Source organism: Pelecanus crispus, chromosome 16 (genome assembly GCF_030463565.1).
Source record: "Pelecanus crispus isolate bPelCri1 chromosome 16, bPelCri1.pri, whole genome shotgun sequence".
Classification (NCBI taxonomy): Eukaryota; Metazoa; Chordata; class Aves; order Pelecaniformes; family Pelecanidae; genus Pelecanus; species Pelecanus crispus.
Genome location: NC_134658.1, coordinates 1177312 through 1200719, shown reverse-complemented (window position 1 = coordinate 1200719; position 23408 = coordinate 1177312). Strand labels below are relative to the sequence as shown.

At 56.1% G+C, this 23408-nt stretch overlaps 2 protein-coding genes across 2 annotated transcripts; both read right to left on the bottom strand.

Moving 5' to 3' along the window:
* Nucleotides 1–2405: 2405 nt before the first annotated feature.
* Nucleotides 2406–11309, bottom strand: LOC142595039 (SUN domain-containing protein 3-like). The gene is made up of 11 exons (XM_075722120.1): nucleotides 11113–11309; nucleotides 10417–10475; nucleotides 9799–9930; nucleotides 9631–9733; nucleotides 7356–7527; nucleotides 6682–6766; nucleotides 6179–6294; nucleotides 5124–5291; nucleotides 4524–4616; nucleotides 3705–3829; nucleotides 2406–2421 (listed from the first exon to the last, which is right to left on the bottom strand). Exons 1-11 carry the CDS (start codon nucleotides 11307–11309, stop codon nucleotides 2406–2408), a joined length of 1266 nt encoding a protein of 421 aa, XP_075578235.1.
* A 2888-nt stretch (nucleotides 11310–14197) lies between these two features.
* On the bottom strand, nucleotides 14198–23097 carry LOC142595038 (SUN domain-containing protein 3-like). The gene is made up of 10 exons (XM_075722118.1): nucleotides 22901–23097; nucleotides 22205–22263; nucleotides 21418–21520; nucleotides 19144–19315; nucleotides 18471–18555; nucleotides 17968–18083; nucleotides 16913–17080; nucleotides 16314–16406; nucleotides 15496–15620; nucleotides 14198–14213 (listed from the first exon to the last, which is right to left on the bottom strand). Exons 1-10 carry the CDS (start codon nucleotides 23095–23097, stop codon nucleotides 14198–14200), a joined length of 1134 nt encoding a protein of 377 aa, XP_075578233.1.
* Nucleotides 23098–23408: the final 311 nt, after the last annotated feature.

Sequence of the window (23408 nt, the reverse complement as noted above, 5' to 3'; positions counted from 1 at the left end):
CATGCTACAAAACCAGAATGTCTCCTACCAAGGGGTCAGCTCTTTGCATTCCCACTGAGGAGTGATACATTTGGGAGCTACCAAAACCCTTTCCTAGGGCGCTGCTGCTTTTGATGCTCTGCTCAAGGAAGGCCGCCTGCGGTGACTGAGGCCAGGCACCAAGTACCTTGAGTGTTTGTCACGTGGGGGCTCAGGTCCATGCTGGTGGCTCTTTTCTTGCAGCCCGAGAAAGCCAAGGGGGCCACAGGGGCACAAGGGGCGGGTGCCTTGCACGTTCATTTCCAGTGGTTGCCACTAGTGCTCTGCACTGCAGGGGACAGTAGACGAGTTTAGAGGAGAGGAAGGGAGCATACTCGACTCTGAGCATGGTTGCTGCTACACGTGCTCTTCAGAGGCTGGAGTCCTCCCCTCTTCCCTAGTAACAGGTAGCTGCCGTTTTGTTTTTCTCCCCAAACAAACGACTAACAGAGTTGGCAAAAGCATGCTACCTTTATCCCCAAAAGGAAGCCTGTCCAATCGCAGATGAAAGGCCAGAGCTACACTGTACAAAGAAATGGCTCTGCCAGCGTGGGTGCTCTGTTGGGTGAGAGCCAGGCTTACGAGACGACAGGCGCACGTCCCCCCGCACGCCACGGCGCCATGGGGGACTGCTGCTGCACTACACGTCCAGGGGGCATGTCCTGGTTTTGGCTGGGATACAGTTAATTTTCTTCCTAGTAGCAGGCATAGTGCTGTGTTTTGGATTTAGTAGGAGAAGAACGTTGATAACACGCTGATGTTTTTAGTTGTTGCTAAGTACTGCTTATGCCCGTCAAGGACTTTTCAGCTTCCCATGCTCTGCCAGGGCCACAAGAAACTGGGAGGGGGCACAGCCAGAATAGTTGATCCAAACTGACCAAAGGGCTATTCCATACCATGTGACGTCATGCTCAGTATAGAAACTGGGGGGGGGGGGGGGGGGGGGGGGGGGGTTGGCCGGGGAGCAGCGATCGCTGCTCGGGAGCTGTCTGGGTATCGGTCGGCGAGTGGTGAGCAATTGCATTGTGCATCACTTGCTTTGTATATTGTTATTATTATTATCATCATTATTATATTGTTATTATTATCATTACTATTTTACTTTATTTCAATTATTAAACTGTTCTTATCTCAACCCAGGAGTGTTTCTCACTCTTACCCCGCCAATCCTCTCCCCCATCCCATCGGGGTAGGGGGAGTGAGTGAGCGGCTGCGTGGTGCTTAGTGGCTGGCTGGGGCTAAACCACAACAGGGCAGCTCCTCTCTGGTCCTCTCTCCTCCTCTCCCCTCCTGTCATGTCCCCTCCCCTTCCCACCCCGCGCTGCGCATTCCCTTCTTCCCTTCCCCTTCCCCTTCCCCTTCCCCTTCCCCAGCAAGCCCAGAGCCCAATGCACCCTTTCTGCCCCCGGAAAGCCAGACAAGCTTTCGCATCTCACGCACCCTTGTATAATCTTAAGGCTATTGAGATGCATAAGGCCATCTGAAAAAAAGAGCTGCATCTCATTATTGTCCCATAAACCCACGTGAAAAGATGACTCGTGCTCGCTGACACGCAACACCTTCATGCAGGATCTAGTACTAACACACGGTTACTGATCATCTTACTTGCTACGTTTAAAGCAGTTTTCGCCATCCAGCTGCTCGGGTTTCACAAAGTCCTCCGAGCTGCGGTGACAGACGAGGCTGCCTGGAGGAGTGAGAAAGGAGAGCACTTTCCCCAAGCTCCTCTCGGGAACAGAGGGGAAAGCTCTGGATGACAAAGGGTGTCAGGACGCGCTCCAGGAAGAGAAGCCCAGCGCAAGAAGATCCGCGCCACCTAATTGCAAAGAAGTAATTCCAGCTCAATGACACGGGTACCCAAAACCAAAACAGCTTCCGTGGGAGTTTTAACCGCTGCAGAGCTGCAGGCCGACCACCTGACCGTCAGTGTCACAGGGCCCCAATTCCCAGCAGTTACAAAGGCCCTTTTGAAGGACTCTCATGCGTGCCACCTTCTCTGAAGAGGACCTGCTGCCTCCCTGTTGCCAGCGTTAGCAGCAGAGCCCTATGGCTCTCCAGCCCACGCTTTCCCTCCTTGTACGCAGGGGTGACTGGCCGTCAGCTGCTACTTTAACGGCTCTCTTTGCCATGCTCCTTTTCTGTCTCACTTCCTACTGTACCCGTCAGGGTGGGCTTCTTGTCATTCTAGCGTGAGCCCAGCTTCTCAGTAGGAGGACTGCACTGCTGTCCTCATGCTTACCTACTGGAGAATGTGGAGAAGAAATGATAACTAGCCAATAGTAACTCTACCCATAGCCCACAGCTCTGAAGGCATAGACCAGCCTGTACTTATATCCTGTTATCTACCTACTCTATGGTCTGTCCAGAGAGGCAAATGATGATTACCTTTAATAGAGAACGGAACTGGGGGGAAGCAGGGGGAAAGAAAAGGTGCACAAAAAGAAAAGTGTAGGCATGCAATCAAAACCAAAAGGAGCCGAGTTATCCCAAGGACCGGCTCAGCCCACCTCGCTTTGGCTGGCAGCAAGCTGTGCAGCTGGGAGGAAAAAAAGCTGATGTCCGAGTTCAGGTGCGAAAGAGCAGAAAAAGCCTGAGAGGGCTCCTTTTCACTGTCCTCCTGCCCGTGTGCGTGCCGGGACCTCCTCATTTCCCTGAAGTCCTGCCAGCCTAACGGGGACGTGGCATGTGTCCAGTCCATGTGCCACGAGGAGAAAGAGGATTGACCGTGAAGGGGGTAGCAAATAACTGCATCTGCGGTAGCAAAGGGGCAGCAGCCGTGCCTCAGCTTCGGAGCTGCCCAAAGCCGCCCCGAGCCCCAGGAGCCCCCGGCGCCTGGGTGTTTGCTTGGCCCTGAAGCCCTGCGGGGCCTGCCAGCACTGCGGAGCCCCAGGGACGGAAGCGAAGGACAGCGGTCAGCCCCTGTGCGGAGAGCGATGGCGGCTTTGCCCTTCCTTCAGGCCACAGGAGGGTGCCCTGGGCCATGCCAGGACAGGGCGTCTCTCCTCCTCACCGCCCCGGGGAAGGTGAGGCCTGAGGAAGGCCCTGGGTGCTGGGCTCAGCGCGGGCCGTGTGACCGGGGGCAGAGCCCCGTCTTCCTGCCGGGTGCCGGCCTGGCCGACGCAAGCGGCTCCCGTCACGCAGCTCCTCCTGCCCCGGGCTGCGGCTGGCAGCACAGACAGACCCGCATTTTGGGAAAGACTTGCTGTTCCAGAACCAATCCAGGGCAGCTCCCCTTCCTTCCTCTTCCCTCCCCTTCCCCGCCTTTCCCCCCGCTCCCTCCCTGAGCAGGCCCAGACCCCATGTGTGGACTGAGGGACGGCAGAGCTGTGCACAGCCCTTGTGCTGCTGCGAGAGCAGCTCCAGGTGCAACGGCCCTTCTTGCAGGCTGTCTCTGCGCAGGCCCAGTGCCCCAGCTGGCCGAGGAGCGAGCTGCGGTGCTCACAGTTGATCCTTAGCCGCCTCCCGCGTAAGACAACTGTACCTTGCTTTAATCTTTCGTGTCTAGGACTGTGTAGGCAGCAAGTGTGTGGATGTCAGGCTTTCTGCCACGTACTCCGGAAGCCTCCGGTAAGCTCGGGGGTCGAGAGAGGGACAGGGAGCTCTCTTAGCAGTTAGCATCACAGGCAAAGCAGGGTCGAACTCGACTTGGTGAAAATTAATGGAGTTTATTGCCAGGCGAAACTGACGCCCGTCCCCCGTCTTTGAGAGGATCACCGTGCACCCTGAATCGATAGAGGCAGGTGTAGGCCGGGTGGCCCCAGTTGCTCAGCACTTGCAGCCTTACGTAATTCGCAAAACCAGAGAGCTCCTTCTGAAATGAGAAGAAGAAATGAGTTGCCTTTTCCTCTCTAGCATTTGACTACTGACAGAGTAGTGCCGCAGCGAGGGACTCGTTCAACAGCTTACTTCTGGCTGCCCTGCGAGGCCTTTTTGACCTCTCGTGGTCAGGAGGTTCTTCTCCTGCTCTACCTCATTTGGCCATGAGAATAGTCAAGGAAGAAGCAGCTACCAGAAGCAGCTTCGGCAAATAGGTTGGCAAGGTCTTCTTGCCTGCTTTGAGGCGTGTGCTTCCGCAGTCAGAAGACCCAGTGGTGCTAGTGCCTTCTCTAGAAAGCCACCGGAACAGAATGGCCTCCCTGTCACCACGCGCTACCAGCAACAACAGAATCCCCAGCAAGCCCAGTATTTCTCGTCTTTAACTAGCAGGCCAGTAGCAGCGCATACGACGGGATGCGGCCACTTGGATGCGCTTGGCGTCCAGGCAGCCAAGCCGCTTTCAGCTTCAACCGCGGCGCTTGTAAGCGCTGAAGCTTAAACCCAAAACGCAAGAGAAGAACAACATCAGTGGCGGGCGTACGCCGTCAGGAAGTTAAAGCAGAAGAAAGGCCGGCGTGGCACGTGCTCAAGGAGAGGGCTGCCTGTAGCCCTTTGGCAGGGAAGCTTCTGCCCAGCCAACCGCATTTCTCCTCCTCTCCTCCAATTCTCCTCCCTCTTTGCTCCCGTACCTTCAGCTGGAAGGTCTGCCTGGGATTCAGCACCGCCTGGAAAGTGAACTGTCCCAGGAACGTTCCCTGCTCCTCATGTTCTTCCTTCAGGCCCTAGAGAAAGAGAGGGGTGGAGAAAACAAGAGCGCCTGGTACACCGTGGGAAGACTTACCTTCAGTCAGTGAAGTACTGCTTTATTTCAGCTACGTAGTCCAAGGACGAGGAGCACAAGGAGAAGACAAGAAGCTGCAGCGGGGGGAGCACGCCACGCTTGCCTACTCTACGAGTCTCAGCTGAGAGTCAGAGAAGGAGCAGACGTTCCCAGTGAGTGCGGGGTAACCTGAGGATCACGAATGCCCACTGGGATTGGAAGCCAAGAAGGTCTAGGACCGTGCACCGTGGCCAGCTCCTTTTCCCTGTGGCTCCTGGGGTTGCACCTTGCCCCAGGAGCTTCCTTTTGAGCGGGTACATTGGATAAGAGAGGAATACAACTCCAAGGAGCTTGTTTCTTCTGCGAGGCAGGGGAAAGCGCAGGCCGCTGGACTCTCTGACCTGTATTCCCTCCGGCTTAGAAAAATGCTATGCAACCCCCTGCCCCCGACTCTAGAGAAATCACTTACGTAGACAGCAAAGTCCTTTGGGGCCCTGGAGATACTGTCTCCATGGAACGCTGTCCCTGAAACGTGGTCCATGGTGACTGCCCTGGGAATGATTGGCTCAGACAGCTTGACGAAGACGTGTCCCTGACTTCCTGGGAAGGGCCAGCAGTTTCCCGGATGATTTTCAGGCTGAAAGGAGAAGAAGAAACCATGTTCACGTGGAGAAGGGTGCCCTGGCTCTCATTCCTGCCGCGCGCATCAGAACATTAAGAACCGATGTGGCCAAGCAGTTCTGCTCGGAACCACAGCCAATGCCTTCGGTCGGACCCTGTGGGTACGGAACAGAGAAGCAGTCACGAGAATTCACGCGTCACGAGACCCCTTCAGCGCAGAAGCACTGGATTGCTTCTTGCAGGGACTGCAGGGAGCTGGCTGCGCTACTTGTAGAAGCTCTCCGGCCTCTCCCGGTCCGGAGCAACTCGCCAAGAACAAGCAAGGGACGGTGCGGCTGAAAGGCACCCGCCCAGGGCAGGTGGCAACTAAGGGCCCCACCTGGACGAGCCTTTCCCGTAAGGGAACGCAATCGCTCCCTCTCATCCAGTCCCACCTCCTTCCACGGGCAGCAGCCAACTCTTGCACTTGTGCAGGCAGCTCCGGAGCAGTGCCTGCATGGCTTGCAAGCACAACGTGGGGCCGGCCCTCCAGCAGTGCAGGCTCTCAGAGCCCGCTTGTGCTCCCTAAGAGCCCTGGCGAGCTCACACCCCAGACCTCTGCAGGCACCTTTCCCATTCTCCTTCTGTGCCGCGCCTGACAGTTTTCACGGTGCCTGGGAAGACAAAGACTGCAGGGCCAAGGTAGCCTGTTAAAAGCTCGCGCAGATGACCTGGGGCACTCCGGGAGAGGAAATAGCAGGGAGACACAGGAGGCGAGTAGGTCCATGCAAGAAGGCAGGAAAAGAAAGCTTTGAGGAGCAAAGACAAGGGTAAAGGCAGCTCTCAGCAGCGTGTTTGGTTCCCGCTGCCTCCCCACTCCCCGCCGCCCCCGCCCTTTGCTCTTCCGTTTCTCGGTGCTCCTACCTCAAGAATAAGCTCAGGAGACCTCATGTGATCCAGCACCGGCAGGGAATAGAAAAAGACTTTTCCTTTGGTAGTCCTGAAGGACGGCGAAGTCCTTGAATGAACGACAGCAGCCCCTGGAAATTAAAAGACGAGCACGATCAGCGAGCAATGTCATAAGGAATATTGATTGCCCTGTTGACTTGCAAAAAGGCTTCTAAGTAGTCATCCGTCTCCTACAGTGGGATGCCCCTCTTTCCTACTGGCACGATGCCTCCGAGCAGGGACTCATGAAACTGTCGTAAGGGGCCGTGGAGAAAGACAGGAACGTGAGCTAGGCTTTCTGCTCCTCAGATGTGGTCTGGCCCGTTCCCAACTCTGTCAGTGGGTACATTTTTAGGGCACGAGGTGGCCCTTGACTTGTCGCCCCTCCTCTCCTACCACTGGGCGCGTTCAAATGCCTGTCTTGTCAAGCTGGACCGGAAGCGCTTTGGAACTGGTTGCTTTGTACAATGTCACGGCACCTGATGATTTGAGGGCATAGTCAGGCATGGGGACTTGGTTTTCTTCCAGCTTCTTCAAGACTTGATTGATTATCTCTTGAACAGCCTGGGAAGGAAGACAAAGGAGAGCACCTGTTAGAAGGAAAAGGAACGGGGCCAGCAGCTCCCCTGCAAGGCCAGCCAAGGTGAGCTGGGGCAAGGTTAAACTCACACGGAAGGAACGCCGGCACTGCCCGGCAACCTGCCAGGTTTGCTCTACTCTGATTGACCGGTGTCAGAATGGAGGGGCTGCTCACTCCGATGCTCTGAAAGCTGAAGTTGCGGGAAGGGGCTTTTCCTGTGGAGGTGCCCCATGCCAGGCAGCACGGACGGACAAGCCTTCTGGGCCTGAGGTGGGACTGGGGGAACTATGGACTGCTGGGACCATTCTTTCTTTCTTTCCGGTCCTCCCTTGAGGAGGGCCCGAGATCTGGACGGAGAGGAAGGTACGACTAAGACAACTGTCATTCCTGTCACGGCGCTCTCTTCCCCCATAAGGACGTGTGGAGCAGCAGGAAAAGGGAGGCGTGGCAATGCACAGCACTTGTTGCAGCAGCGCCAGCCTTTTGGCTGGCTATGACGGGGAACTGTAGTAGGATACATGGCGGAGGGAGGAACGAAACCTCTGAGTAGAGCCTTCTGCAGTGTGCCCTTACCCATCCGGTAAAGCCTGGGAGCTTAGCCTGCTTCAAGGCTTCGTGGAGAGCTCGCTCGGCGACATCCTTTACGCTCCACCGCAGGTGATAAAGCTCTTCCTGGAGCTTACGTAGCTGCTCTTGCAGGCTCAGGGTATTGCTAAGCGCTTCTCCGAACTCGTCCCCTGCTGGCCTACAAGAAGTGAGCAACGGAGAGACTGTAAGTGTTGTGGCTGGCCTCTCGGACGCCGTGGGGACATGAGCGACGCAAGAAGCCTGGCTCTGGATGACTGGCCGGCTAACCACGCCTTAAGCGGTTGGGAGAGTTAGTTCCGACGTTCTCAGAGCTTCAGGCTGAGAAGCTGCTTCCCTGGCTGCCTGGGTACATTTTGGGGAACTGCTGAACGTCTCAAACGCCCAAAGCCATCTTTTTCCCTATTACAAGGCGGCAACGCGTCATCAAAGCCATGCAAGAGCAGAGCTGAAGGGGTGCAGGTGGCAGTTCCTATAGAAAACACCAACAGAAAGAGGAGGTGCGCAGTTTTTTCCTTTCAGAAGAGGTCTCGAGGCAGGCTGCTGCGAGTTAAGAGGTAGCCAACAGGGGCATAGCATGCCGATCCCACGTCTGTTTGCCCAGTCTAGTCTCCCAATTCCTGCTACGCATGCGGCTCAGGCGTAAACAGGGGAGGCCCGCAAGACGCACAAAGAGCAAGGGAAAGCGGTTGCCGTTGCCAAATGCCGCTTCTCAACAGCAGCTCTCTCCCCAGTGTTGCTCTTTGTTCCCCTCCCTGAACCCGGGTCCTACCGAAGCACCCTGCCCCGCTTCCTTCCTTCTCCTTCCCTGCCTTAGGGATAGCCTAGTGAGACACGATCTAAGGGAGGCTGGGGAGAGCTCTCCTGGATCAGCCCTAGAGCCCTCCGCCCCGGTTGTCTTTGCTGTGCTTGGCTGCCAGTATCTCAGCTCTCTGTGTTTTCCTCCACCTCTCTCCTGCTGCTCCCTCTTCTCCTTTCTTAGCATAACACGTCCCTTGCCTCGGCTAGCCTCTTCCGCTTGCTCGAGAAACACGCTTCTGTCCTCCCTCTCCGCTTGACGGTGGCAGCTGCAAGGCTGCCCTCAGTCCTTGAACCGTGCCCCCCTGCAAAGCTCTTCATGGGCAACTGCTGCTACGCTGACCTCAGCCTGAGAGAAGACGCTCTTTTTTCCCTTGGCCTCTCCTCTCCTTTGAGGGGGCAATGCTGCTTGCAGGGGCTTTCTATTGCAGCCTAGCAATGGAAAGCCGCAGAGGTGTCTCCTAGCAGCTACTCCCAAGCATCGAGGGAGAGAAACGGGTGCAGGGTGGAGAAGGCTACCGTAGTTCCCCTTCTCAGGTGTTAGAAAGGTGGAGCTGCAAACAGCCCAGCTCAAGCAAAAGGGTGGCCCCAGTCCTCTGACGGAAGCGGGGAGCTGTAGCTGACCCTTTGGCAGAAGGGAAGAAAGGGCAATGGGGAGAATCTCAGGCAGCTGTGCCAGGTGAAGTTTGTGTGAGACAGGGCATAAACAATGTCCTGTTGGGGCCGAGGGGCAGCGCTCCTCTAAAGAGCCCTCTAGTCAAGGGGAAATGTTTTTTTACCTCCGAGTCTTCCAGTCCCCTCCAGGGAGGTGCAAGCGCTCCTGGAACGACAATGAAGGCAACAGTCATTCCAAATAGAAACAGGCCTTCTGCAGAAAGAAAGGCAGCGCACAACGACAGTCTCTGTACAGCCACGGGAAACAGAGAGTTACAGACGGCATGGCTATTCGTGCTCGGGTGCTCCCGTAGCGTACACTCTGAAAACACCACCGTGGACCGGCGGGCAAGACAGAAGACCATTGACATTGGGCATTGTCTTCTTCCAGACAGCTTCCCCTCTTTGACTGGGGCACAGCTTCCAGCTAAACACCATCTTTCCTACAAAGCCTTCTACCATTTGTCAGGCATTCATTCATTCCATAGGTCGAGAGGTGCATGCAACCTCTCTTACCTACTCCTTCGGTTTCCCAGTCTTCCTAGGCAGCTGGACTACTGTCGGGCAGGTTCCTGCTACACTTCCAAGGGTGGCTTGATTACAGGTCCTTTCTTGATACCACCCTGGGAAGTGCCATTGCTACGGAGCTGCTTGCTGAACTACGCGCCCACAAGCGAATTTCTGAAGTGCTTGGCACGTTGAAGGCTGGGGCAGCAGGACTCTACTAGCCGTGATCAAAACCAAGGGACTCAAGTCTTGGCATGCAAGCCAGTGCTTTGCTGAAACCTACGCAGGCCCAAATCTGCCTCACCATTGTTCCTTATCAGCTGCGTGCAATGCCACGAGCTGCAGAGACACTGGGGTTCGGTCCACTTGGCCTTCACCTGAATGACCTGCCAGGGTGGCTACTGTACCTAGCCCGAGCCACAGGCTTTTTTAATCAGTGGCACTTTATGCCCTGGACTTACGCTGCCAGTACCAGTCTTGATCTGAAGAAACCTAGGGGTCACCTGCTGTTGGAGCGGCTGAATAGAGGAGGAGACGTAGGCCCAGCATACTGCTGCGGTCCTCCAGAGGCTTTTTTCGCCAAGCTGTCCCACGCGGTAAACACCTGCCAGTCATACACAAAAGCTCTCGTTACGCTTAGAACTTGGTCTAAGGCGGGGTTATGCCTCGCGCTGCCCGCTCCCCTTTCCGTGTCCCCTCCCAGGTGCCATAGCTGTCTCTCCTCTTGTCGTCTTTGCAAGAGGTCGTGATGGCGTAGGGGCTGTGCAACAGACGGCCCTTCCCTCCCCTGGAGTATGCTCCTTGTCCTGCAGAAGCTTCTCAACGTCCTGGGGCAGGCGAGGTTAGCCACTGCCTCTCCCTCAGCTTAAGAGAAGAACTGGCTTAGCCCTCCCGGGGAAGGCAAGTCACCCCTTCGTCGCCCGCACACCCGTTCCTCTGAAGCAGGCGCGACTGACACAGCTCTGTCGGGGACTTTCAGCTCTTTAGCTGGGCTCCTCTGGTCACAGCAGGGGAAACGGCCCAGGGCAGAATGGAGGCCTGGGCACCTCCTAAAGCGCCATCCTCAGGCCTGAGCTCTACAGAGACTCACCGAAAGAGAGCAGACTGACAAGCAGCGCCACGGTCACCATCTTCAGAGCCTTCGTCTTCCTACGGAGCAGTAAGGAGGAAAAGGATGGTGAAGCTGGCGCTACCCGTGCGGTTCAGCAGCAGACTCGAGAGCATCAGTAGGGACTGCAGGTCTTGAACCTGGCATTCCTGGCGGGAGGATTGGCTTGGTCCCGCACAAGCTCGAGTCAGGTTCAGCCTGTACCCCTACAGTTCAACAGCCTGCAAGGCAGGGGGGTCGTGTGTCTCCCCTCTAGCAGCATTTCTTTAGCAGCTGGCTTATCACTGGCCCTTTTCTTCGCATAAATGCAGACAAATGCAGACCGGGTAAAAAGGAGAGGGAGAAAAGGAGAGGCAGGGAGGGAGGGAGGGTTGAACGTCAAGGCATGCTGGTAATCCATGGGGAACCAAGGAAACGCCAGAGAAAGACCCTGGTGGCTAGGCCCTGCTCCCCTGAAGCCTGATCGGCCAAGAGACAGCACACACCACTCTGCAAGACGGAAACTCCTCCCGCCTGTTCTAGGAGGCTCTCGAAAGGCTTACAGCGTACCCATCAGGAATAAACAGTCCCCTTTTGTTCTACTAGAAAACTTCTTGCACCCCTCAGAGGATCTTGTGCTCCTTTTCCTAAGGCAGACCGCTGGTGAGAAGCTGACCAGGTTTCCGAAGGAAACCTCACCTGTCAGGAGAGCGCAAGTCAAATCCACTGCCAACAGAAGAAGCGTGGGTATCCTCCTGGTTCTGGTCGAAAGGCAAGCCAACCTTGCAGAGCGCAATACAGGACTGTGCTAAGCTCCTGCAATTTCTAGGGCAGGACGTATCTGGGCAACCGCTTGGGACTGCCTCCGTGTGATCCAAAATGGACTCGTCCCTCATTGCGCACAGACAAAAGGCTTTCTCGGCCTAGTCCTGGCAGAGACTGAAGAGACTGCCGCTGCCTTCCACCACCCTCCAGGCGGAGCTCTCCGGCTGCCCTCGTGTTCTTCCCCTGTCCACCCACCACCCACCCCAGCAGATGAGGTGGAAAATACACTTGGGGAAAGGAGAAGGATTTTTCAAACATACCCGCTCAGAACGTGTTCCTTCCGCGGCTGTCTCTCTGTACCCGCTGAGGTGCAGGCACCAGGCATCCTCCTTGCTCGGGAACAAGCCAAAAACTCTGCGATCTCCGTTCCCTCAAGACCGAGAGTGACAAAGGCGCAGGGACAACCCCGATCGTGTGCCCTGCTGTGTCTACATCAGCGCTGACGATGCTTTGTGATGTCACAACAGAAAAGCAGGGCCACATTTCGAGGCAAAGTCCAGCCTGACAGGGAGCAGGTTTTGCACTCCTCTCCGCAAGGGCAGACATGCTACAAAACCAGAATGTCTCCTACCAAGGGGTCAGCTCTTTGCATTCCCACTGAGGAGTGATACATTTGGGAGCTACCAAAACCCTTTCCTAGGGCGCTGCTGCTTTTGATGCTCTGCTCAAGGAAGGCCGCCTGCGGTGACTGAGGCCAGGCACCAAGTACCTTGAGTGTTTGTCACGTGGGGGCTCAGGTCCATGCTGGTGGCTCTTTTCTTGCAGCCCGAGAAAGCCAAGGGGGCCACAGGGGCACAAGGGGCGGGTGCCTTGCACGTTCATTTCCAGTGGTTGCCACTAGTGCTCTGCACTGCAGGGGACAGTAGACGAGTTTAGAGGAGAGGAAGGGAGCATACTCGACTCTGAGCATGGTTGCTGCTACACGTGCTCTTCAGAGGCTGGAGTCCTCCCCTCTTCCCTAGTAACAGGTAGCTGCCGTTTTGTTTTTCTCCCCAAACAAACGACTAACAGAGTTGGCAAAAGCATGCTACCTTTATCCCCAAAAGGAAGCCTGTCCAATCGCAGATGAAAGGCCAGAGCTACACTGTACAAAGAAATGGCTCTGCCAGCGTGGGTGCTCTGTTGGGTGAGAGCCAGGCTTACGAGACGACAGGCGCACGTCCCCCCGCACGCCACGGCGCCATGGGGGACTGCTGCTGCACTACACGTCCAGGGGGCATGTCCTGGTTTTGGCTGGGATACAGTTAATTTTCTTCCTAGTAGCAGGCATAGTGCTGTGTTTTGGATTTAGTAGGAGAAGAACGTTGATAACACGCTGATGTTTTTAGTTGTTGCTAAGTACTGCTTATGCCCGTCAAGGACTTTTCAGCTTCCCATGCTCTGCCAGGGCCACAAGAAACTGGGAGGGGGCACAGCCAGAATAGTTGATCCAAACTGACCAAAGGGCTATTCCATACCATGTGACGTCATGCTCAGTATAGAAACTGGGGGGGGGGGGGGGGGGGGGGGGGTTGGCCGGGGGAGCAGCGATCGCTGCTCGGGAGCTGTCTGGGTATCGGTCGGCGAGTGGTGAGCAATTGCATTGTGCATCACTTGCTTTGTATATTGTTATTATTATTATCATCATTATTATATTGTTATTATTATCATTACTATTTTACTTTATTTCAATTATTAAACTGTTCTTATCTCAACCCAGGAGTGTTTCTCACTCTTACTCCGCCAATCCTCTCCCCCATCCCATCGGGGTAGGGGGAGTGAGTGAGCGGCTGCGTGGTGCTTAGTGGCTGGCTGGGGCTAAACCACAACAGGGCAGCTCCTCTCTGGTCCTCTCTCCTCCTCTCCCCTCCTGTCATGTCCCCTCCCCTTCCCACCCCGCGCTGCGCATTCCCTTCTTCCCTTCCCCTTCCCCTTCCCCTTCCCCTTCCCCTTTCCCCTTCCCCAGCAAGCCCAGAGCCCAATGCACCCTTTCTGCCCCCGGAAAGCCAGACAAGCTTTCGCATCTCACGCACCCTTGTATAATCTTAAGGCTATTGAGATGCATAAGGCCATCTGAAAAAAAGAGCTGCATCTCATTATTGTCCCATAAACCCACGTGAAAAGATGACTCGTGCTCGCTGACACGCAACACCTTCATGCAGGATCTAGTACTAACACACGGTTACTGATCATCTTACTTGCTACGTTTAAAGCAGTTTTCGCCATCCAGCTGCTCGGGTTTCACAAAGTCCTCCGAGCTGCGGTGACAGACGAGGCTGCCTGGAGGAGTGAGAAAGGAGAGCACTTTCCCCAAGCTCCTCTCGGGAACAGAGGGGAAAGCTCTGGATGACAAAGGGTGTCAGGACGCGCTCCAGGAAGAGAAGCCCAGCGCAAGAAGATCCGCGCCACCTAATTGCAAAGAAGTAATTCCAGCTCAATGACACGGGTACCCAAAACCAAAACAGCTTCCGTGGGAGTTTTAACCGCTGCAGAGCTGCAGGCCGACCACCTGACCGTCAGTGTCACAGGGCCCCAATTCCCAGCAGTTACAAAGGCCCTTTTGAAGGACTCTCATGCGTGCCACCTTCTCTGAAGAGGACCTGCTGCCTCCCTGTTGCCAGCGTTAGCAGCAGAGCCCTATGGCTCTCCAGCCCACGCTTTCCCTCCTTGTACGCAGGGGTGACTGGCCGTCAGCTGCTACTTTAACGGCTCTCTTTGCCATGCTCCTTTTCTGTCTCACTTCCTACTGTACCCGTCAGGGTGGGCTTCTTGTCATTCTAGCGTGAGCCCAGCTTCTCAGTAGGAGGACTGCACTGCTGTCCTCATGCTTACCTACTGGAGAATGTGGAGAAGAAATGATAACTAGCCAATAGTAACTCTACCCATAGCCCACAGCTCTGAAGGCATAGACCAGCCTGTACTTATATCCTGTTATCTACCTACTCTATGGTCTGTCCAGAGAGGCAAATGATGATTACCTTTAATAGAGAACGGAACTGGGGGGAAGCAGGGGGAAAGAAAAGGTGCACAAAAAGAAAAGTGTAGGCATGCAATCAAAACCAAAAGGAGCCGAGTTATCCCAAGGACCGGCTCAGCCCACCTCGCTTTGGCTGGCAGCAAGCTGTGCAGCTGGGAGGAAAAAAAGCTGATGTCCGAGTTCAGGTGCGAAAGAGCAGAAAAAGCCTGAGAGGGCTCCTTTTCACTGTCCTCCTGCCCGTGTGCGTGCCGGGACCTCCTCATTTCCCTGAAGTCCTGCCAGCCTAACGGGGGACGTGGCATGTGTCCAGTCCATGTGCCACGAGGAGAAAGAGGATTGACCGTGAAGGGGGGTAGCAAATAACTGCATCTGCGGTAGCAAAGGGGCAGCAGCCGTGCCTCAGCTTCGGAGCTGCCCAAAGCCGCCCCGAGCCCCAGGAGCCCCCGGCGCCTGGGTGTTTGCTTGGCCCTGAAGCCCTGCGGGGCCTGCCAGCACTGCGGAGCCCCAGGGACGGAAGCGAAGGACAGCGGTCAGCCCCTGTGCGGAGAGCGATGGCGGCTTTGCCCTTCCTTCAGGCCACAGGAGGGTGCCCTGGGCCATGCCAGGACAGGGCGTCTCTCCTCCTCACCGCCCCGGGGAAGGTGAGGCCTGAGGAAGGCCCTGGGTGCTGGGCTCAGCGCGGGCCGTGTGACCGGGGGCAGAGCCCCGTCTTCCTGCCGGGTGCCGGCCTGGCCGACGCAAGCGGCTCCCGTCACGCAGCTCCTCCTGCCCCGGGCTGCGGCTGGCAGCACAGACAGACCCGCATTTTGGGAAAGACTTGCTGTTCCAGAACCAATCCAGGGCAGCTCCCCTTCCTTCCTCTTCCCTCCCCTTCCCCGCCTTTCCCCCCGCTCCCTCCCTGAGCAGGCCCAGACCCCATGTGTGGACTGAGGGACGGCAGAGCTGTGCACAGCCCTTGTGCTGCTGCGAGAGCAGCTCCAGGTGCAACGGCCCTTCTTGCAGGCTGTCTCTGCGCAGGCCCAGTGCCCCAGCTGGCCGAGGAGCGAGCTGCGGTGCTCACAGTTGATCCTTAGCCGCCTCCCGCGTAAGACAACTGTACCTTGCTTTAATCTTTCTCTAGGACTGTGTAGGCAGCAAGTGTGTGGATGTCAGGCTTTCTGCCACGTACTCCGGAAGCCTCCGGTAAGCTCGGGGGTCGAGAGAGGGACAGGGAGCTCTCTTAGCAGTTAGCATCACAGGCAAAGCAGGGTCGAACTCGACTTGGTGAAAATTAATGGAGTTTATTGCCAGGCGAAACTGACGCCCGTCCCCCGTCTTTGAGAGGATCACCGTGCACCCTGAATCGATAGAGGCAGGTGTAGGCCGGGTGGCCCCAGTTGCTCAGCACTTGCAGCCTTACGTAATTCGCAAAACCAGAGAGCTCCTTCTGAAATGAGAAGAAGAAATGAGTTGCCTTTTCCTCTCTAGCATTTGACTACTGACAGAGTAGTGCCGCAGCGAGGGACTCGTTCAACAGCTTACTTCTGGCTGCCCTGCGAGGCCTTTTTGACCTCTCGTGGTCAGGAGGTTCTTCTCCTGCTCTACCTCATTTGGCCATGAGAATAGTCAAGGAAGAAGCAGCTACCAGAAGCAGCTTCGGCAAATAGGTTGGCAAGGTCTTCTTGCCTGCTTTGAGGCGTGTGCTTCCGCAGTCAGAAGACCCAGTGGTGCTAGTGCCTTCTCTAGAAAGCCACCGGAACAGAATGGCCTCCCTGTCACCACGCGCTACCAGCAACAACAGAATCCCCAGCAAGCCCAGTATTTCTCGTCTTTAACTAGCAGGCCAGTAGCAGCGCATACGACGGGATGCGGCCACTTGGATGCGCTTGGCGTCCAGGCAGCCAAGCCGCTTTCAGCTTCAACCGCGGCGCTTGTAAGCGCTGAAGCTTAAACCCAAAACGCAAGAGAAGAACAACATCAGTGCGGGTGTACGCCGTCAGGAAGTTAAAGCAGAAGAAAGGCCGGCGTGGCACGTGCTCAAGGAGAGGGCTGCCTGTAGCCCTTTGGCAGGGAAGCTTCTGCCCAGCCAACCGCATTTCTCCTCCTCTCCTCCAATTCTCCTCCCTCTTTGCTCCCGTACCTTCAGCTGGAAGGTCTGCCTGGGATTCAGCACCGCCTGGAAAGTGAACTGTCCCAGGAACGTTCCCTGCTCCTCATGTTCTTCCTTCAGGCCCTAGAGAAAGAGAGGGGTGGAGAAAACAAGAGCGCCTGGTACACCGTGGGAAGACTTACCTTCAGTCAGTGAAGTACTGCTTTATTTCAGCTACGTAGTCCAAGGACGAGGAGCACAAGGAGAAGACAAGAAGCTGCAGCGGGGGAGCACGCCACGCTTGCCTACTCTACGAGTCTCAGCTGAGAGTCAGAGAAGGAGCAGACGTTCCCAGTGAGTGCGGGGTAACCTGAGGATCACGAATGCCCACTGGGATTGGAAGCCAAGAAGGTCTAGGACCGTGCACCGTGGCCAGCTCCTTTTCCCTGTGGCTCCTGGGGTTGCACCTTGCCCCAGGAGCTTCCTTTTGAGCGGTACATTGGATAAGAGAGGAATACAACTCCAAGGAGCTTGTTTCTTCTGCGAGGCAGGGGAAAGCGCAGGCCGCTGGACTCTCTGACCTGTATTCCCTCCCGGCTTAGAAAAATGCTATGCAACCCCCTGCCCCCGACTCTAGAGAAATCACTTACGTAGACAGCAAAGTCCTTTGGGGCCCTGGAGATACTGTCTCCATGGAACGCTGTCCCTGAAACGTGGTCCATGGTGACTGCCCTGGGAATGATTGGCTCAGACAGCTTGACGAAGACGTGTCCCTGACTTCCTGGGAAGGGCCAGCAGTTTCCCGGATGATTTTCAGGCTGAAAGGAGAAGAAGAAACCATGTTCACGTGGAGAAGGGTGCCCTGGCTCTCATTCCTGCCGCGCGCATCAGAACATTAAGAACCGATGTGGCCAAGCAGTTCTGCTCGGAACCACAGCCAATGCCTTCGGTCGGACCCTGTGGGTACGGAACAGAGAAGCAGTCACGAGAATTCACGCGTCACGAGACCCCTTCAGCGCAGAAGCACTGGATTGCTTCTTGCAGGGACTGCAGGGAGCTGGCTGCGCTACTTGTAGAAGCTCTCCGGCCTCTCCCGGTCCGGAGCAACTCGCCAAGAACAAGCAAGGGACGGTGCGGCTGAAAGGCACCCGCCCAGGGCAGGTGGCAACTAAGGGCCCCACCTGGACGAGCCTTTCCCGTAAGGGAACGCAATCGCTCCCTCTCATCCAGTCCCACCTCCTTCCACGGGCAGCAGCCAACTCTTGCACTTGTGCAGGCAGCTCCGGAGCAGTGCCTGCATGGCTTGCAAGCACAACGTGGGGCCGGCCCTCCAGCAGTGCAGGCTCTCAGAGCCCGCTTGTGCTCCCTAAGAGCCCTGGCGAGCTCACACCCCAGACCTCTGCAGGCACCTTTCCCATTCTCCTTCTGTGCCGCGCCTGACAGTTTTCACGGTGCCTGGGAAGACAAAGACTGCAGGGCCAAGGTAGCCTGTTAAAAGCTCGCGCAGATGACCTGGGGCACTCCGGGAGAGGAAATAGCAGGGAGACACAGGAGGCGAGTAGGTCCATGCAAGAAGGCAGGAAAAGAAAGCTTTGAGGAGCAAAGACAAGGGTAAAGGCAGCTCTCAGCAGCGTGTTTGGTTCCCGCTGCCTCCCCACTCCCCGCCGCCCCCGCCCTTTGCTCTTCCGTTTCTCGGTGCTCCTACCTCAAGAATAAGCTCAGGAGACCTCATGTGATCCAGCACCGGCAGGGAATAGAAAAAGACTTTTCCTTTGGTAGTCCTGAAGGACGGCGAAGTCCTTGAATGAACGACAGCAGCCCCTGGAAATTAAAAGACGAGCACGATCAGCGAGCAATGTCATAAGGAATATTGATTGCCCTGTTGACTTGCAAAAAGGCTTCTAAGTAGTCATCCGTCTCCTACAGTGGGATGCCCCTCTTTCCTACTGGCACGATGCCTCCGAGCAGGGACTCATGAAACTGTCGTAAGGGGCCGTGGAGAAAGACAGGAACGTGAGCTAGGCTTTCTGCTCCTCAGATGTGGTCTGGCCCGTTCCCAACTCTGTCAGTGGGTACATTTTTAGGGCACGAGGTGGCCCTTGACTTGTCGCCCCTCCTCTCCTACCACTGGGCGCGTTCAAATGCCTGTCTTGTCAAGCTGGACCGGAAGCGCTTTGGAACTGGTTGCTTTGTACAATGTCACGGCACCTGATGATTTGAGGGCATAGTCAGGCATGGGGACTTGGTTTTCTTCCAGCTTCTTCAAGACTTGATTGATTATCTCTTGAACAGCCTGGGAAGGAAGACAAAGGAGAGCACCTGTTAGAAGGAAAAGGAACGGGGCCAGCAGCTCCCCTGCAAGGCCAGCCAAGGTGAGCTGGGGCAAGGTTAAACTCACACGGAAGGAACGCCGGCACTGCCCGGCAACCTGCCAGGTTTGCTCTACTCTGATTGACCGGTGTCAGAATGGAGGGGCTGCTCACTCCGATGCTCTGAAAGCTGAAGTTGCGGGAAGGGGCTTTTCCTGTGGAGGTGCCCCATGCCAGGCAGCACGGACGGACAAGCCTTCTGGGCCTGAGGTGGGACTGGGGGAACTATGGACTGCTGGGACCATTCTTTCTTTCTTTCCGGTCCTCCCTTGAGGAGGGCCCGAGATCTGGACGGAGAGGAAGGTACGACTAAGACAACTGTCATTCCTGTCACGGCGCTCTCTTCCCCCATAAGGACGTGTGGAGCAGCAGGAAAAGGGAGCGTGGCAATGCACAGCACTTGTTGCAGCAGCGCCAGCCTTTTGGCTGGCTATGACGGGGAACTGTAGTAGGATACATGGCGGAGGGAGGAACGAAACCTCTGAGTAGAGCCTTCTGCAGTGTGCCCTTACCCATCCGGTAAAGCCTGGGAGCTTAGCCTGCTTCAAGGCTTCGTGGAGAGCTCGCTCGGCGACATCCTTTACGCTCCACCGCAGGTGATAAAGCTCTTCCTGGAGCTTACGTAGCTGCTCTTGCAGGCTCAGGGTATTGCTAAGCGCTTCTCCGAACTCGTCCCCTGCTGGCCTACAAGAAGTGAGCAACGGAGAGACTGTAAGTGTTGTGGCTGGCCTCTCGGACGCCGTGGGGACATGAGCGACGCAAGAAGCCTGGCTCTGGATGACTGGCCGGCTAACCACGCCTTAAGCGGTTGGGAGAGTTAGTTCCGACGTTCTCAGAGCTTCAGGCTGAGAAGCTGCTTCCCTGGCTGCCTGGGTACATTTTGGGGAACTGCTGAACGTCTCAAACGCCCAAAGCCATCTTTTTCCCTATTACAAGGCGGCAACGCGTCATCAAAGCCATGCAAGAGCAGAGCTGAAGGGGTGCAGGTGGCAGTTCCTATAGAAAACACCAACAGAAAGAGGAGGTGCGCGGTTTTTTCCTTTCAGAAGAGGTCTCGAGGCAGGCTGCTGCGAGTTAAGAGGTAGCCAACAGGGGCATAGCATGCCGATCCCACGTCTGTTTGCCCAGTCTAGTCTCCCAATTCCTGCTACGCATGCGGCTCAGGCGTAAACAGGGGAGGCCCGCAAGACGCACAAAGAGCAAGGGAAAGCGGTTGCCGTTGCCAAATGCCGCTTCTCAACAGCAGCTCTCTCCCCAGTGTTGCTCTTTGTTCCCCTCCCTGAACCCGGGTCCTACCGAAGCACCCTGCCCCGCTTCCTTCCTTCTCCTTCCCTGCCTTAGGGATAGCCTAGTGAGACACGATCTAAGGGAGGCTGGGGAGAGCTCTCCTGGATCAGCCCTAGAGCCCTCCGCCCCGGTTGTCTTTGCTGTGCTTGGCTGCCAGTATCTCAGCTCTCTGTGTTTTCCTCCACCTCTCTCCTGCTGCTCCCTCTTCTCCTTTCTTAGCATAACACGTCCCTTGCCTCGGCTAGCCTCTTCCGCTTGCTCGAGAAACACGCTTCTGTCCTCCCTCTCCGCTTGACGGTGGCAGCTGCAAGGCTGCCCTCAGTCCTTGAACCGTGCCCCCCTGCAAAGCTCTTCATGGGCAACTGCTGCTACGCTGACCTCAGCCTGAGAGAAGACGCTCTTTTTTCCCTTGGCCTCTCCTCTCCTTTGAGGGGGCAATGCTGCTTGCAGGGGCTTTCTATTGCAGCCTAGCAATGGAAAGCCGCAGAGGTGTCTCCTAGCAGCTACTCCCAAGCATCGAGGGAGAGAAACGGGTGCAGGGTGGAGAAGGCTACCGTAGTTCCCCTTCTCAGGTGTTAGAAAGGTGGAGCTGCAAACAGCCCAGCTCAAGCAAAAGGGTGGCCCCAGTCCTCTGACGGAAGCGGGGAGCTGTAGCTGACCCTTTGGCAGAAGGGAAGAAAGGGCAATGGGAGAATCTCAGGCAGCTGTGCCAGGTGAAGTTTGTGTGAGACAGGGCATAAACAATGTCCTGTTGGGGCCGAGGGGCAGCGCTCCTCTAAAGAGCCCTCTAGTCAAGGGGAAATGTTTTTTTACCTCCGAGTCTTCCAGTCCCCTCCAGGGAGGTGCAAGCGCTCCTGGAACGACAATGAAGGCAACAGTCATTCCAAATAGAAACAGGCCTTCTGCAGAAAGAAAGGCAGCGCACAACGACAGTCTCTGTACAGCCACGGGAAACAGAGAGTTACAGACGGCATGGCTATTCGTGCTCGGGTGCTCCCGTAGCGTACACTCTGAAAACACCACCGTGGACCGGCGGGCAAGACAGAAGACCATTGACATTGGGCATTGTCTTCTTCCAGACAGCTTCCCCTCTTTGACTGGGGCACGGCTTCCAGCTAAACACCATCTTTCCTACAAAGCCTTCTACCATTTGTCAGGCATTCATTCATTCCATAGGTCGAGAGGTGCATGCAACCTCTCTTACCTACTCCTTCGGTTTCCCAGTCTTCCTAGGCAGCTGGACTACTGTCGGGCAGGTTCCTGCTACACTTCCAAGGGTGGCTTGATTACAGGTCCTTTCTTGATACCACCCTGGGAAGTGCCATTGCTACGGAGCTGCTTGCTGAACTACGCGCCCACAAGCGAATTTCTGAAGTGCTTGGCACGTTGAAGGCTGGGGCAGCAGGACTCTACTAGCCGTGATCAAAACCAAGGGACTCAAGTCTTGGCATGCAAGCCAGTGCTTTGCTGAAACCTACGCAGGCCCAAATCTGCCTCACCATTGTTCCTTATCAGCTGCGTGCAATGCCACGAGCTGCAGAGACACTGGGGTTCGGTCCACTTGGCCTTCACCTGAATGACCTGCCAGGGTGGCTACTGTACCTAGCCCGAGCCACAGGCTTTTTTAATCAGTGGCACTTTATGCCCTGGACTTACGCTGCCAGTACCAGTCTTGATCTGAAGAAACCTAGGGGTCACCTGCTGTTGGAGCGGCTGAATAGAGGAGGAGACGTAGGCCCAGCATACTGCTGCGGTCCTCCAGAGGCTTTTTTCGCCAAGCTGTCCCACGCGGGTAAACACCTGCCAGTCATACACAAAAGCTCTCGTTACGCTTAGAACTTGGTCTAAGGCGGGGTTATGCCTCGCGCTGCCCGCTCCCCTTTCCGTGTCCCTCCCAGGTGCCATAGCTGTCTCTCCTCTTGTCGTCTTTGCAAGAGGTCGTGATGGCGTAGGGGGCTGTGCAACAGACGGCCCTTCCCTCCCCTGGAGTATGCTCCTTGTCCTGCAGAAGCTTCTCAACGTCCTGGGGCAGGCGAGGTTAGCCACTGCCTCTCCCTCAGCTTAAGAGAAGAACTGGCTTAGCCCTCCCGGGGAAGGCAAGTCACCCCTTCGTCGCCCGCACACCCGTTCCTCTGAAGCAGGCGCGACTGACACAGCTCTGTCGGGGACTTTCAGCTCTTTAGCTGGGCTCCTCTGGTCACAGCAGGGGAAACGGCCCAGGGCAGAATGGAGGCCTGGGCACCTCCTAAAGCGCCATCCTCAGGCCTGAGCTCTACAGAGACTCACCGAAAGAGAGCAGACTGACAAGCAGCGCCACGGTCACCATCTTCAGAGCCTTCGTCTTCCTACGGAGCAGTAAGGAGGAAAAGGATGGTGAAGCTGGCGCTACCCGTGCGGTTCAGCAGCAGACTCGAGAGCATCAGTAGGGACTGCAGGTCTTGAACCTGGCATTCCTGGCGGGAGGATTGGCTTGGTCCCGCACAAGCTCGAGTCAGGTTCAGCCTGTACCCCTACAGTTCAACAGCCTGCAAGGCAGGGGGGTCGTGTGTCTCCCCTCTAGCAGCATTTCTTTAGCAGCTGGCTTATCACTGGCCCTTTTCTTCGCATAAATGCAGACAAATGCAGACCGGGTAAAAAGGAGAGGGAGAAAAGGAGAGGCAGGGAGGGAGGGAGGGTTGAACGTCAAGGCATGCTGGTAATCCATGGGGAACCAAGGAAACGCCAGAGAAAGACCCTGGTGGCTAGGCCCTGCTCCCCTGAAGCCTGATCGGCCAAGAGACAGCACACACCACTCTGCAAGACGGAAACTCCTCCCGCCTGTTCTAGGAGGCTCTCGAAAGGCTTACAGCGTACCCATCAGGAATAAACAGTCCCCTTTTGTTCTACTAGAAAACTTCTTGCACCCCTCAGAGGATCTTGTGCTCCTTTTCCTAAGGCAGACCGCTGGTGAGAAGCTGACCAGGTTTCCGAAGGAAACCTCACCTGTCAGGAGAGCGCAAGTCAAATCCACTGCCAACAGAAGAAGCGTGGGTATCCTCCTGGTTCTGGTCGAAAGGCAAGCCAACCTTGCAGAGCGCAATACAGGACTGTGCTAAGCTCCTGCAATTTCTAGGGCAGGACGTATCTGGGCAACCGCTTGGGACTGCCTCCGTGTGATCCAAAATGGACTCGTCCCTCATTGCGCACAGACAAAAGGCTTTCTCGGCCTAGTCCCTGGCAGAGACTGAAGAGACTGCCGCTGCCTTCCACCACCCTCCAGGCGGAGCTCTCCGGCTGCCCTCGTGTTCTTCCCCTGTCCACCCACCACCCACCCCAGCAGATGAGGTGGAAAATACACTTGGGGAAAGGAGAAGGATTTTTCAAACATACCCGCTCAGAACGTGTTCCTTCCGCGGCTGTCTCTCTGTACCCGCTGAGGTGCAGGCACCAGGCATCCTCCTTGCTCGGGAACAAGCCAAAAACTCTGCGATCTCCGTTCCCTCAAGACCGA

Bases quoted from the DNA above. Each gene is read 5' to 3' on its own strand.
- LOC142595039 (XM_075722120.1), bottom strand. From the start codon at position 11,309: ATGAGGGACGAGTCCATTTTGGATCACACGGAGGCAGTCCCAAGCGGT. The intron at 5,292-6,178 runs GTAGGAGCACCG...TTCTCCTTTCAG, and splicing joins CTCCTGAGCTTATTCTTGAG to CCTGAAAATCATCCGGGAAA. The intron at 4,617-5,123 runs GTAAGTGATTTC...CTCTTTCTCTAG, and splicing joins CAAAGGACTTTGCTGTCTAC to GGCCTGAAGGAAGAACATGA.
- LOC142595038 (XM_075722118.1), bottom strand. From the start codon at position 23,097: ATGAGGGACGAGTCCATTTTGGATCACACGGAGGCAGTCCCAAGCGGT. The intron at 18,556-19,143 runs GTAAGGGCACAC...CTTCCTTCCCAG, and splicing joins TCCCAGGCTTTACCGGATGG to GCTGTTCAAGAGATAATCAA. The intron at 16,407-16,912 runs GTAAGTGATTTC...CTCTTTCTCTAG, and splicing joins CAAAGGACTTTGCTGTCTAC to GGCCTGAAGGAAGAACATGA.